The following is a 16,529-nucleotide window of genomic DNA, read 5'->3' as shown; positions in this document are numbered from 1 at the left end:
TTAGAGGAACTTGGGGAGGGCTTATTGCTCTGAACAACAACAAAAAATATCCGGATTTAGAGGCACTTGGGGAGGGCTCATTGCTCTGAACAACAAATAAAATATCCGGATTTAGAGGAACTTGGGGAGGGCTCATTAGTCTGAACAACAACAAAAAAATCCGGATTTAGAGGGACTTGGGGAGGGTTCATTGCTCTGAACAACAACAAAATATCCGGATTTAGAGGCACTTGGGGAGGGCTCATTGCTCTGAACAACAACAAAAAATATCCGGATTTAGAGGGACTTGGGGAGGTCTCATTGCTCTGAACAACAACAAAGAATATAACTAAGCATATGACAAAACTGGGTCTGGAAGTTATACATGGCATTATATGCACTGGAGCCCCAGGCTTTTACATATAAAAATCCAGGTCTGGAAAAAAAACTTTATATTTTTATATGCCTTAGTATTACAGAGAACTGTCGTTTACCAAATTTGACTAACTCTTCTATACTAATGGCGAGATCACAAAAGTGCAAGCTGTATTCTTCCATATGCTTTGAGTAATAAATAATTGTCGCTAGTAGCAAATTTCTACCGAGAACTTAAAAATGCCGCTCGAAATAATTCGAGAACTTTTTATCATTCAAGAAACTGCATTCCAAATTTGAAAAATTACATCTGTTTCGGTGTTGTCTAGATATCTGTGATGAAAAATAGACTGATATTTCCACTAAAGTAAAAATAGATTGATATTTCCACTAAAGTAAAAATAGACTGATATTTCCACTGAAGTAAAAATAGATTGATATTTCCACTAAAGTAAAAATAGATTGATATTTCCACTAAAGTAAAAATAGACTGATATTTCCACTAAAGTAAAAATAGACTGATATTTCCACTAAAGTAAAAATAGACTGATATTTCAAATAAAGTAAAAATAGACTGATATTTCAAATAAAGTAAAAATAGACTGATATTTCCACTAAAGTAAAAATAGACTGATATTTCCACTAAAGTAAAAATAGACTGATATTTCATCTTAGGAATAAGATATTTTTCAAAAGGCGGGGGATGGGGGGGGGGGGCAGGATGGCGTTGCTTCTGTTTGAAGATATCGTGTCAGTGTAACGACCTGCGAGTGAAATAAAATGGTATTTATGAAATATATATAATTTTGCTTGGCAACTTTCCAGGGGGCATCATTTCCCCCTTGCCCCTCTCCTAACGCTCAAAGGTACAACGGCAGCTTAAGCAATGGAAAATATGCCTCGTAAATCGTAGTTTTTCCTCAGCCAGGATATATAGTGTGATGTAGCAAGGTTGAAGGAAAAAAATAACAGGCTCAGCTGTCGTTTAGGCATTCCTGGAAGTTGGATGACAACACTGCTTGTCGTGTGCCTTCTTCCTACGCGCTATGAACTAACCGCAGCACATGTCCAGCGGTGTGCTCTAGCTCAAACGGAAGGAAGGAGAAACTGTGAAGTTTGTGTATCTTCTTCCCTCTCTCTCCTTCTCAAGGAAGAAAGACAAAGGAAGAAGAGAGAAGAAGAGAAAGGAAGGATAGAGAGAAAAAGAGAGAGAGATAAATATCTCCGTCTTTTGTATCTCTCTTTCTTCTTCCTTTCTGTTTCTCCCTCTGTATCTCTTTCTTTCTCTCTCTCTCTCTCTTGAGAAGGAGAGAAATAAAGGAAGGAGCGAGAGCGAGAAAGAGGGAGAGGAATGAATGAAAACGGAAGGAGAGAGCGAGAGAAAAACGATGATCTAGCTTTCTCTTCTTTTCTTCATAGAGAGTGATAGAGAGAGAGAGAGATTTCTTACTTGTGAGATTTATGTCTCTCTCTCTCTTTTGTCTCTCCCCGTTCTTTTACAATACCATACAATTGGGCAGAATTGGAATCAACGTTGGGATGCCGCAGGTTCAGTGAGTGAGGAGAACTTTCAAAATTGGGAGACATTGCCGTAATCTATGGATTATGATGATTTCCTTTATTTTACCGACTTGGTCCTCTTTTTGTACAGTCGGATGCATAAGCATTACCAGGCAAATTGCTCTTTTCAAATTCCATTTGTTTCCGAAGACACCCAAATGTAGGCTTACCATACGTCCGGGATTAGCCCGGACAGTCCTGTTTTTTTAGTGCTGTCCGGGATTGCAAAATGTCTGGGGTTTTGAAAATCTGAACATGAAAATAGCTACCGGTATTGAATATTCACGACCAATTTTTAAGGTGTTTCAAAAGACTGAGTCCTCCTCCGTAGCCGAGCGGGTTAAGGCGTTCACTCGTCTTGAGATCGTTCGCTGCGGGACGGCATAGGTTCGAATCCGGCTCTGGTCGGAATTTATTCGGCCTACGTATAGGGCCGGTGGCAACCCACCATCGTGAGGAAATTGGGGAGCTCCGAGTGAGTGAGCGTAATCCGGTCACGGAGACCTACTATAACGGCTGGGGATACGTCGGGCCGACCCCCCGACTATTCCAATACCGGTTGAAGATCTCCACGCTTAGAGGTGACGAATGAAAGCGTGGGAGGGAGACCGGCAGTCGGTAGGTACGCCTAGGCCCTTCATGGGCTGTTGCGCGACGGATTATTATTCAAAAGACTGATATTTCATGTACCAACATTTCTAAAATGGTTGAGTTTGCTATGTCTTTGCCTGGAACGTATGCTCCAGTTGAGAGAGTATTTTCAATTATGGGGAATATTTGGTCAGCAGAAAGAGGTAGATTTGTAGTATCCACTGTTAAACATCTGCTGAACGTTAAAATTAATTCAGAACTTTCATGTTGTGAATTTTATGATGTTATTAAAACAAACTAGACATTTCTGAAAAAAGTCATGTCTAGTGAAAAGTACAACTAAGTCAACTAACAGATAATGCTACCTAGAACAGAGAGGTTTCCTAAACATCAGAAAATGTATTCTTCAATTATACATTTGAAAATTAATTGATTGATTTTAGAAAATAATGTTAATATTTTATCTTGTACAATTTATAGTTTAATGTTCCAATAAAATGTTAAGGCTTCTAAGTAATTTCAATTTATTTTTGTAAAAAAAACTGAAACGAGTTGATCGCAAATATGTCCTGGGTTGGACCCCAAAAAATATGGCAAGCCTACCCAAATGTCAATCCCACTTCCACTTTAGCTCTCAAAGCTAAATTTCTCGGAGGGGGTACACGTCCCCTGGTGCCCTCTCGCCGTATGCACACTTAATTTATTTAATCGTTAATTTTTGGTACTGTTTTCGGCCATTAATCAATATATTCTCGACTGACAATATTTGCACTCTCTGCAGACTTTTAGGTTGTATTTTTTGTTCATAGATGGCAGGACAACACGATATTAATATTTCTGGTAGTAACAGTGACGAACAACCAGAGATTTGAGCAACACTTAGCGATTTAATGCACCGTAATTGCATTTTAAAGATTTGAGAAAATGTGGGCTCTAATTAATTTGCTGACAACAAATTGTAGTTTAAATTCGATTCGTTATAAATGAACAATTTCTCTGCAAATTCATAAATACAAAATGATGATCGGCAAAACCATCAGATTAGATTTTTATGTCTCTATGCGCTTAGCTTACCATTTTAGTTTATCGCAGTCAGAATTCTATATGAATTTCGTTATTATTATTAATATTATTCGAGAATTATTGATCCTTTCAACTTTTTGTTAGAGGAAGAATAATTACATGAAAGTGACTCAGTAATGAAAATTCCGTACTTTATTGGTGGTTCTGAATTAGGTTTATCATATTTTTTGGGGTCCAACCCAGGACATATTTGCGATCGACTCGTTTCAGTTTTCTTTACAAAAATAAATTGAAATTAGTTGTACTTAAAAGCCTTAACATTTTATTGGAACATTAAACTATAAATTGTACAAGATAAAATATTAACATTATTTTCTAAAATCAATCAATTAATTTTCAAATGTTTAATTGAATAATACATTTTCTGATATTTAGGAAGCCTCTCTGTTCTGTTAGTTGACTCAGTTGAACTTTTCACTAGACATGACTTTTTTCAGAAATGGCTTCTTTGTTTCAATATCATAAAATTCACAACATGAAAGTTCTGAATTAATTTTAACATTCAGCAGATGTTTAACAGTGGATACTAGAAGTCTACCTCTTTCTGAAGACCAAATATTCCCCATATTTGATAATACTCTCTCAACTGGAGCAGACGTTCCAGGCAAAGACATAGCAAACTCAACCATTTTAGAAATGTTGGTACATGAAATATCAGTCTTTTGAAACACCTTAAAAATTGGTCGTGAATATTCAATACCGGTAGCTAATTTCATGTTCAGATTCTCAAAACCCCGGACATTTTGCAATCCCGGACAGCACTAAAAAACCAGGACTGTCCGAGATAATCCCGGACGTATGGTAAGCCTATTCTGAATTCAAGACATTCAATTGGTTAAATTTAAGTGCATTACACGGGTGTGTTGATAACCCTTGCTAATGAGCAATCATTGGGTAGTAAATAAGCTCACACGAATAACTATAATGTTGCTAAATAAACGCGCAATGAAAATTCCGCTAAGCAATTGTTTGCAAGAGCAGTCACCAGAGGTCTCCCGATAGTTTGCTGCACGTTGATGCTAAGCTTCACCTTGCGAGATTTCAAAATCGGACAGCCTCAAACCGGTGGTGCTTCACGCAGAACTTCTACTAAATCCTTCGACAGGCAAGGACAACATTAGCCTACATTAATCTTAATAATGGCACCTACACTTACACATCATATAACGCATACACCCCCCCCAATACACTACGTAGAACTTATTACATATATTTATTTCATAGTATAAATACTACTCCACTTAATGTATTATTCTATTATACAAAAAATATTGCAAGTATAAACCAGTGTAGAACGAACGAGGAGCTCAAAGTTTTCTTTTTTTTCACCTACAAATGTTCAATGCATGCCCCAAGGGTGACACAGCACGCATCGACACTATAGTCTACTCTTGCCACACTCACATCAACATGGACATGTCGATAGTGTCCATCGCTGCGATGATACGCTTCCTTAGGGCAGTGTTGCCACAATATGATGGCATAATTTCCCTTTCCAAGGGGCAAAATTTCCCTTTTTGGACCAATTTTTCCCTTCACCTAAGCAAATTATATAATAATAATAATAATTAGTAATAGTAGTAGTAGCAGCAGCATTATTATTAGTGGTGGTGGAAGCAGTAGTAGTACGTAGTTAAGTATTCCGTTGAATTCGTTATTCGTTTGAATAAAAAATATTTTTTAAAAAAAATCACATTTCAGGTTTGAATCCTGGTCAGGAATCCATTTAATCGTTAATCCTCATCGTTACTATTTATCCAAAGATGCATAAAAGCAACGTACAATAAACTTAAAGGAGCAGAAACAAGCAGGAATAGTAAAATAAATAAATAACATAAAAATGTGAATATGAAATTCGAAATTAACATAAACTGTAATAATGTAGTCAGATGACTTTAAAATTTCCCTGCAATTGTGGTATTTTTCATCGAAATTCCCTTTTGACTGAAAAGGGAAATTTCCCTTCATGTGGCAACACTGCCTTAGGGCTGCGATATTATGCGGCAGCGGTGAGACGAATACCCTGATGAAACTCCAGAAAAAGGAGTCACACGGTGTATGAGCGATGTGAGTGTCGCCTAGCGGCAGGGATATGAACTCTCAGCTTAACAAAACATACACACACAAACTGTTTGCATTCCACGATCATTCTGGACTGGTTTCATTAACGAAAGTTCAATAATTTACTTGCAATAAATGTTTGTAACCCCACAATTATATGTGAAACATCCGATATAATCTTTGTATTATATTTATTGTATCTAACCCATGCAACCCCTTACAGACCAACTAGATTGGATTGATTTGTTGTTTTAAGTCCACTTTATGCACAGTAAGGCTAATCGAGAATGGACCTACAGTTTAAGGTGGGATCCGAACCACCGGGTATCGAACCCGGGATCCCTCGATTACAAGCAACGACGCTACCACTGCGCCATCGGGGAGGCCCTTCAGACCAACTAAAGGCCTGGCACGTGAACATGGACGTCCGCAGGATATTTTCCAGGGAGGGGCAAGGAAGGTATTTTTTTCCAGGGGGGGCAAACAAGTCACATTTCCTCCCAAAAGAGTGTTGTTCCCTAAAAAAACATTGCTTAAATTTGAATTTATGGTGTTCATGCAATAATTAACACATATTATTGTAGCTAAAATTAAATTTTATGTGTGAAATACTTTGACTTATTTTCCAGGGGGGGCCACGGTCCCCCCTTGCACCCCCTTCCGGACGGCCATGCACGTGAAGCATAGAACGTCCAGTATAACTGAGAACACTGCATTATATTGTAGCTTAATTCTCTCTCATGAGTCATCGGGTCTTCTGTTAGTCAGACTTTTCAGGGGAAAGATGACGCGGTCAACTTGTATTCAACTATCACAAAGTGAGCAAAAAAAAAAGTTCAATTTATAGTCCCTTAGCAATTAGAAGAATTTGCCCTTCGTTCCATCAATTTGCATTTCAGCTAGGGACGTTTTCTTCCACCCCACATCTTGTTCTCTTTCTTCGTATTTGTATTTTTGTTATTTAGCGTCGCTTTTCCGTCACTTTTGGTTGATCGCGACGATGAAGATGAGTGATATGATGAAATTAATGAAGGGTGCTCACAAATAAAATCTCAATAGGGTTACAATTAAGCCATACAACATTTCCTTGTGAACAATATTAATACAAACAATGACTTGATGCTGTATGTAGTAATAAAAATATACAAAAGCTACATCTAAGGAAAATGTGATGAATTTACATGGGTATATAAAGTGTTCTAGAGCAGCAATGAAATAAAGGAAGTGTGAGAGTTATACAAATTTACAAGAAAGGAAAGTGTAAAAAAGGTGTGTGGGTTTGGATATGAGTGTGTATGGAATTACTGTTCGAAATACAGGAATGAAAATTTTAAAATATATGTGTGTTTTGAGAATGTTGGGGGGGGGGGAGGGGGGTAAGCACTGAAAATAATATTACTGGAGTTATGCATGTGAACGTAGAAGACGACAGAACTGCGCTTTGCTGGTACTGAGTTTATATATCACGTTTATTTCCCTTCCAGTTCCCACGTCTCTTATTCACACGATAGCTCCTTGCTAATAGTTTCCTAAACATTTAGTCCAGTGCCTTGCCGATGGCGTCGCATTGTAATGAAGGGGCTGGGTGTTAAATAACCGGTGGAGGCACAACTATTTACTATTGTCCTAATCTCTTTTACAATATCACCAATTCTTTACATTTATTCCCATAACCAATTTCCTACTTTCAATTATTAGTCTCGTCTTCGTCTTTGTTATCTTTTAAGCATTTTCGTCACTTGTTTATCCTGTGTTTCACTTTCGTCACGTATTTATCATGTTTTCTCAATATTCTGTGGCTTTTCCTTAACGGTTATGAAAGAACGAATTTTGCATCTTCCAACACTTCAATGTTTGGTGAGCAACATTCTTTTACGTATCATCTGCATATATGATAAATAAGTGTATGTGACGGGATGCATTCTTGTCTTATTCTATTGCAAGCAGGAGGGTATATTCTAGGCTAGCTACGCTATCTGCGAAGCCTGGAGTCTAGAGAATAAAAGACAGGAGAAAAATCGATCAGAAATTGTAAATAATATTATTCATATCAGTGAAATGATGATGGTGATTCTGGAGTTGGCGACATGATTTCTTGTGACTTGGCAACCTGATTTTCAATGAGTTGGCAACCTGATTTCTTGTGAGTTGGCAACCTGATTTCTTGTGAGTTGGCAACCTGATTTCTTATGAGTTGGCAACCTGATTTCTTATGAGTTGGCAACCTGATTTCTTACGAGTTGGCAACCTGATTTCCTATGAGTTGGCAACCTGATTTCTTGTGAGTTGGCAACCTGATTTTCTATGAGTTGGCAACCTGATTTCTTATGAGTTGGCAACCTGATTTCTTACGAGTTGGCAACCTGATTTCCTATGAGTTGGCAACCTGATTTCCTATGAGTTGGCAACCTGATTTCTTATGCGTTGCCAACCTTGATTTTCTATGGGTTGGCAACCTGATTTCTTGTGAGTTGGCAACCTGATTTTCTATGAGTTGGCAACCTGATTTCTTGAGTTGGCAACCTGATTTCTTACGAGTTGGCAACCTGATTTCCTATGAGTTGGCAACCTGATTTCTTATGCGTTGGCAACCTTGATTTCCTATGGGTTGGCAACCTGATTTCCTATGAGTTGGCAACCTGATTTCTTAGGAGTTGGTAAACTTATTTCTATTCATAGCCTAGGACCACGTGACATAGTGAGATAGACCAGATCTTGAACTTAGTATACGCCACTGATTGCAAGCCAATATCATTGACACTAGTGACAGGTTAAGCTATTCTTTTTTTCACTTTGCAGAACATTTATAATTTTTTTTAACAAATCACATAATCCAAGGCTTATGTAAGATATAACTTTGCAAAAAATTCTGCAATGCTTGTTGAAAATAACGCATTTTTTCCTTTTCTTGCAGATTCGAGTCAAAATCTTGGACTGGCGGGAACGGACCCTCCCTGGCCCAGCTACAACCCCAACCCGTACCCATCGTATCTGCCAGGGGGCCTCGGGTCGACCAACACAACGTCCACGCTGCAGTCGCCTAACTTCGGCTCCTCCATCCAGTACTCAGGGGACCTTCCGGGTCAAGTGACACCTTCCATGGACGGCTCCTTAAGTCATTTACCCACAGGTAAATTCTTACCTCAAACTTTTTTCTATGAACTGACTGGCTATAGTCCTCGCATCGAAAGGTGAATCGTGGGAGGTGGTTCTTTCGTCGAGCGACACAAACGGTTGCTACGGTGACATCCGTCACGTGGTATAGTTGAGAAGTCCTGACTCGAACGCCATTTCGGTATCTTTGACACAGTTCGGGAGGAAGCGGACCGGACGTTTATCTTGTTTCGAGCCAGCACTTGTTTTTCTTTCTTTCTGAAAAGCACTGTTGTTACTTTTACGTGCAGTGTTATTTAAACACCCATTCATTCACTGCGACGATATACTCCCAAGGTCTTCACATTGTATAATAAAAAGAAATAGCACAGGACAATAACACAACCTACCAAAGATTACTGCAACCTCACGTTAAGAAATCTCTAAAGAAACTGAATTGGCAACGTCTCATTTACTCCACGTGGACTTGACAAGAGTTGCCAGTTCCTAAAACGGACGCTATTGGTGGGAAAGGCTTGAGGGGAGGATCTACTGGGCTTCACCCGGACTTGACACATGGTTGTCAGAGGGAAACGGATCTTTCGGAACTTTCTTTGAAGTAAGAGTGGCGTTCGAAACAGGACTTCAACTATACCGACGTTGCCAAGGTACTCCCATACCCGGCCCCCATCACAGCGCTGAACGCTTAGTTTGACAAAATCCTGTTTTCCTGCTGCCGCTTCGGGGAGGATGGATTCTAAGGTTGCCGCTTGTAGCACAAACAGGGGGCAGAGGTAGGCCCAATCATATGCTTGACTGCAAGTTTCTTTGTAGGTAAACATGGCAACAGCGGGTCATTGCCATAAAGACGGTCCCTGTGCAGGGATCTAACTCCATACTAGGGAAACTCTGGAGCAAGCGATCGAAAACAAGTCTTCTGCGCAAGTAGTGACTCGAGAGGGCTCGACCAATGAACAAGTGAATCTGTGAAGCAAGGTTGCACATGCAGTGGCGTATTTAAGTGGGGGCAGAGGAGGCGATTGCCTCCGAGACATATTATGCATTGTTTTAAATATCTTGAAATAATTTGCACAATATTTTCTTTTCTCTGTGCAAGAAGGTATATATATATCTTTCAGAAAATCGGTGAACCTACACTTAACTCTTTGATTAGTTAATTAACCTGAATGAGGAACATGAATTAAAACAGCTCTTGAAATGTCGAGAACGTGTGAAAGGGATATGGCTTTCACAATATTGTATCTATAAAACACAGATGTGGTCACTTGGTTTAAAAATAGTTCTTTCCGCCCCTGTGGCTGGTATTGAGTCGCCTCAGTCCACACCGAAGGTTCTTGGTTGGAGTCAGCGACGACGACAGGAAAACAAAAGGTGAATCAAGGAGGTATTTTCTGGAGGGGCAGCCTGCCCCGAAATACCATACAGAAATGCACATTTTGAGCTAGAAGAGCATTTATTTATCTATCAGTTGATTAATTAATTGGGCTTATTTTACTTCGCTTTTCTGCTAATTTTGGCTAATCGCGAAGATCACGATGATAGAATCCTCACATGGCCGGGTCGGGATTCGAATCCGGGACCCCTGGCGTCGTAGCGCCCTGTGCTAACCATTCAGTCACGGAGTTGTCCTTATTTCTCGGGTACCGTAAGGAGGTTGGTAAAAGGAGACCCTGCTCTGTCTGGCACCGTCACTGGTTCGAGTCATGGCTGTCCCTTCAACATTCTTATCCTCAGCGTTGCGACTAGCCTATAGTGTACAAATGGAGGCGTAAAGATCAAAATCAATGCATTTTTAATTCTTTGACTTCAGCAACAGACGGTGTCTCAACAGAAATCAAGGAAGCAAAAAGGAAAAGAAAGTGTAAGGGATTGGCAAGCGGACAAAGACAGTTCCAGCTAATAGTATCAAGGTCAGATATTGCAACATGCCATATTGTTTACACATGCTGGTCTTCTTAATGTAGTTTCCTGTCTGACTCTCTTTTTCTCGCTTTACTTGCGGCAGAGGACGCCACATGTGGAGGCGATGCATACCATTAATATGGTTCTTGTGTGTGTATACGTGTTTCATTTCATTTAATGATTCACTGCATCCTCTCACTTTTTTCTTATTTCCTGTCTGCCTGCATTCCTATTCGACTCCTACTTTTCCTTGTTTAACTAGGATGGAAGTGAAGAATATGCCTGCTTTTATACGTGTCGCTAGTTTTGGAATTTTTTGAGGAATATGTTTTTTACGACATACTATATAATCGATATTTCTTGCATAGATAATAATCAGTGCCCCTAATGGTTCCTCAAAAAATAAAAATGTAGACATCACCATTAAAATAATTAAAATAATATCAGTGTTTAAGAAAAGAGTCGGGAATTTCGTTTCATCTGAGTGACTGAGTTGTGGAGTTACAATGCACAAGGTGGCAATCTTAAGCTTGCTGGGCGTTCTCTTTAGCCAAAGGAAAGAAACTGCGTTGATTGAACAGAACGAAAAAATAACAAGGAAACTTGTGCATAGCTACTATATATGAGGAGTGATTAAAAAGTAACACACAACAATAAATTATTACCCTAAATCTTACATTGTTAGAAATTATCAAATAATCTTGTCAAAATTAGCAAATTTAGTAGATCTAAACACAGATTTGCTAACAATTAGTTAGTAACTAGCTTTTTTGTGTGGAATAAATTGATGCATGTCACTTATTGTAATCTTCCACATTTTTCCTTTCGGTTACCCAGGGGGCTCATACATTGCTATACATGTGATATTTTACTTGCCTGCTGTAATATGTTCCTCCTTTAACATGGTTTTGCAGATTCCGACCCAGCTGAAGGAAATATGATCAGACTGAAAAAAGAATACAGTAGTAGCTGAAATACGTTAGTTCTTGAAGGTTTCAAAACGTTTCTGATGGACAACTTCAATGAGAGTTATCTAATAATGTACTCATAATTAACCTTTTCAACTTTCTAATTATGACAGCGAAGATAGTGATGCCTTCAGTTCACTTTTTCACGGCATTGTAAAACACACTCACTCTTCATGTAAATGTTCTTTCCCCACAATGTTTGTTCATGTTCTAACCGCATAAAAGGTTCCATTTGTAGTTCGTGTTCTAGCATTTGCAACACGCATTTCACATTGCGTGACATATAAAACAGAGCTAAGGGCACCATTAAATATTTCCCAAAGCAGCACTCTGTCACGGACGACAATGCTATGTAATCAAGTCTTGTTAAATTACCATCCGATTAGAATCTTGAATACACGCCTGAAGTGTGTACCGCAACATTTTTTACTGCATTGGTTCTAAAGTTATAGTACGTTTAAAGAATTTCTGTGTTCCGTATTACAGAATCGAATCCAAGTTTTGTACTCATCGAGGAACAGTATATTATAGTCAGGATTTGAATAGTTCTAACGCTTGTAATTTGAATAATCATTTGCTTTCTTAGTTGAAAGTTTATAGACTCGGAGCGCCCTACACTGAAGTCTCTGAACACTGGACCTATATTATGCAAATAATGAACTGTCCCGACTAAACTGGAACGTCTGGTAGCCTTGCATGGTTAAAAACTAAAATTACCAGACTTCTGAAGTTTACGTCTCTCCAGAACAACCCTTTCATTTAAGCAAGGAGAAAACGGAAATTCTTGCAAAATCTGAGAAATCGTCAATGATCATTTCCGTAGGCTCTTATAGATTGACATTAAAATATTTCATAGTTCCAGGGAAGCATGCCTGTTCTGTTCCTGAGCCTTATAACTTGAGTCTACTAAAGCAAGTGTCTACAAACCCACACTATTTAATATTTCTCGCCGGTATCTCAAAGTTTTCTCTTATATATCAAAAATACTTCAATAAATTTCAAGAAGTAATAGAAATATAATTGACTAATTACAGCAAGTTTAATAATATTCATTTAGTTATTTAACATTAGAAAAACTAATTAATTCACGTCATCTCTCCAGGGATGATGATAAAGGTGAGTTCATAATATATGGGACATTGACATTCGATGACGTCACACCTCAGTATCTCAGATTTCTCTATACAACTCGATAGATATTACTTTTTTTTTAAATTAATGTAACACAAGAACATAATAAGCCTGTAACCATTTAAATAACGAACTAAACATATTTGTGGGAATTCACTTATCCTGTCTACATTTCTGTAGAACTATAGATGGGGGATTCCAAGTGATTCTATTCCACATAGAACAAAGTGAATTTCTGAAATTATTATTGTTTTTAATTGCATTAAGGTTTAAATGTTTGAGAATGAATGTACTTTGCATATTTAACCGGAAAAAGTATTAGCACCTGTAGCTTATGTATATGCTTCACAAACAAACGAAGTCAAACTTAGATATCCCGGTGGAGGCACATAGTGGTTCGGATCCCACTTCAAACTGTAGGTCCAGTCCCGATTAGCCTTACTGTGCATAACGTGGACTTGAAACAGCCAAATCAAATCTAACCTAGTTTCATTTTTAAAGCGTTACACACGTAACGAATTTTCATTAATAGGCTGTCATAATTCTAGTTTTTTTTTCCATTTGTTAGCAGACCACAAAGTACAGTACTTCATAATTCTATGCAACCAGTTCACTGTGAATATTTTATTCCAATCCCGTGTCTAGAAATAACATTTTATGCATGAATGTTACACACGTAACGCTAAAATGCCCCAAATGTTTGGTTTGAGTTGGTGTTTTAAGTCCACTTCATGCACAGTAAGGCTAATCGGGACTGGACCTGCGGTTTAAAGTGGGATCCGAACCACTGTGTCATGTGCCTCCACCGGGTATCAAACCCGATACCCGGGACCCCTTGATTACAAGGCGACGACGCTAGCACTGCGCCAAATGGGAGCCCCCCCAATATGTATTTCATATTGGAATTTTATATCTGCCTTTTGTTTTGAATAAAATAGGAAAGTCATACATACATTTATTTATTTATTTATTTGTCTCTTATTTATTTGTGGCGGAGATTAAAGCTCATGCCTTTTCTTACACTCAGCCACATACAAAAGTTCATAATATAGAACATATTCATAAATTGATTCATATATAAACATTGCAAATAACGATCACACATATACCTTTCATGTCAAACCAACAGCGGTAAAAATATGTAATTCAAAGAAATACATAAAACATATATATATATATATATATATATACATGTACACACACTCATACATAGGTTTATATACATAACAGGCCACTACAAATATTTATTAAACATGTATTAATTTGACAAAAAAAAATCACTCCATAAAACTTTCTCTTAATCTTCTTTTGAAGATACCTATGTAAATTGATTTTCTCATTCCATGTGAAAGTGCATTCCAGTCCCTAAGCACTGATACAGTAAAATAGTTACTAAAAAATTCAGTTTTGTGAGTTTTAATTGTCAGAAGATTGGAACTTTGGGATCTTGTGTGTGATAGCTCTGGGTTTCCTAAGGGAAGCAATCTGTCTGTGAGATATAAAGGACTTCCTGTATAAAGTAACTTATATAGCAACACTAGTTTTCTGTACCTCCGTCTTTCTTTCATTTTAATCCAGCCTAAGGTATTATAATATTCAGTTAAGTGGTCATACTTCTTAAGGTTAAATATATATCTTATGCATGAGTTCTGAATTTTTTGAATTCTCATTGCCAGCATTTCATTACAATCAGCATATACACTATCGCAATAGTTGTACATGATTTACAGGAATTAACACAGTATTTCTTCTCCAGTGCTTCCAGATGCTGGAAACGGCGCCACTACAAACACTGACGACTATGTCTTCTCCAGCGACAATAGGATGAAGACGGACGTCGACGGCTTGGGACTCAGCGGACCAAATGCCCAGAGATCTTCATCATCCGATCCTTTCTCGCCTCTGGTGGCCACAAGGTACTCGGACCCCTCAGTCCCTCCATCAAACCCAGCGAGCACCAACCCTTACCACCACCAGCACCACCATACAGGATCACCAACAACCACCATGTCGTTCGGCTCAACCCCATACATGCCTAGCTTGCACAGTTACACCGGATCTCACAGTTACTACAGCAGTGGAGGTGGTTCGAACACAGGGATGTACTTCAGTCCGCCCATGATACAACCCACGCTACTCTACCCGCATGTTTATCCGAACCAGAGTCAGATTCATCTTCACCTGCCAGATGTGAAACAAATGGACCAACAGTATAGAGAACACCAGCAGGAGGAAGGTGGGATTGTCACGAGTTCCAGCAATATTACCATTTCCGGTTCGCGAGCCATTGAACCTTCCCAGTCGCTTGTTCTTCAAGGACAGTTGAGTGCGGAACAAGGAACAGACAGGTACTCTACTGATAGAGTGGGCAATCAGTCAGATCCGTCCGTCTGGCGACCATATTGATACACGTTTCACCAGTGGTTAATGCAACGCAGGTCGAAATAAGTAATATAACACAGACCAATTCCAAATCGGGAAGTATTTTGAACGACAATACCTCAAATGTATGGGTTGAATTTTTCTGGAAAAGAATAGTGTGAAGAGTCCGAACTGTCGAGAGCTCTCATCTTCAAGATCTGGATAACTTCAGGTTTGCTCTGGAAATCACCTACTCGGTAAGCCAACAACATCTCTTCACAAATACCTTGAACACATATGAACAGTTTTGACACCTTCAGATTTACAACTGAATCATACTTCAAGCTATACACATCCAGAACATTGTTCCCAATAAAACCCTAGAAACGTCCTATGATACCAGTAACATCTTTTCTACAATGAGATACTTTCCACACTCTAACAGCAACAATGGCTAACATGACATTAACACTAACATTTCCTGATACCTTCACATTACGTTATTACTTGCTTCTCATGATTGTTCACAGATACAATGAGTTACACTGTCTGCTAACTTGACTCGCAAGCAATTTTTCAAACACGTTGAGAGCTCAACATGAGATAAAATTTCCGTGAAACGGTTCCTAATATTGCTAATGTAGAACTTTTCATTCACGTTAATACTTTTTGATTGCGTTAATTTGCTTCAACTTCCAGGTTTCTTGTTCAAAGATAATACACGAAGACTCCGAACACAGCAAAATCCCTATTAACAAGACATGATCAAAGACATGTTAGCTGCATAAATAATTTCAACTTCCTCGACAAAATAACCAAACCAAAGTATCCTTTAATGTTGATAGTTCACCATTCTGGTACTTGTCATGCTGACACTTTGAAAACAATTCGCTATTTTTAAATTATTTATTCTCAATGACGTGAAATGTGAACTTATCTGAGCCAGCCCTTAATCACTGCCCTTTATAACAGTGTATCTATTAAAATTTCTCCAGTCATTCGTTTCTTGTAAGGTCAATAATTGGCACTTTATTGGTTAAGACCTCTTAATTTCATCCCAGCATTTTGTTCAGAAATTAATGCATTTACCTGAATAAAAGGACCATATTTCTAATTTGAACCAAAAAACGTTGTCCTTGCACACTTGTTAAGAACATTTTTCTTAGAAATATCAGTGAAACGATTCTAAGTAGTTTGCTTACAAACAGTGGCGTGACCAAGGAGGAAATGGTGGGTGACATGTCCCCCCTCCCCTTTGGCCTAGTATTAATAAATCGGAAAGAATGGAAAAATGAGGGTTGACTACCAAAAAAGAGTATACGTAATCTACCCTCCATTCGAAAATCCTGGGTACGCCACTGCTTACAAACTATAAGTGATAGAACTTTCTGAAACAGGAAATGC

At 38.5% G+C, this 16,529-nt stretch overlaps 1 protein-coding gene across 1 annotated transcript in view; it reads left to right on the top strand.

The window, feature by feature from the left end:
- The window catches only part of LOC145997073 (uncharacterized), a 149,207-nt gene extending 133,302 nt beyond the window's left edge, over window positions 1–15,905 (top strand). Inside the window, exons 4-5 of the mRNA XM_083133690.1 lie at window positions 8,564–8,779; window positions 14,521–15,905. Coding sequence (XP_082989816.1) covers window positions 8,564–8,779; window positions 14,521–15,170 — 866 coding nt within the window. The 3' untranslated portion in view covers window positions 15,171–15,905. The remainder of the gene's footprint in view (window positions 1–8,563; window positions 8,780–14,520) is intronic.
- Window positions 15,906–16,529: the final 624 nt, after the last annotated feature.

Source organism: Lepisma saccharinum, chromosome 13 (genome assembly GCF_977018435.1).
Source record: "Lepisma saccharinum chromosome 13, izLepSacc3.1, whole genome shotgun sequence".
Lineage (NCBI taxonomy): Eukaryota > Metazoa > Arthropoda > Insecta > Zygentoma > Lepismatidae > Lepisma > Lepisma saccharinum.
Note: the sequence above shows the minus strand (reverse complement) of the source record. Positions and strands in the feature narration are given on the sequence as shown.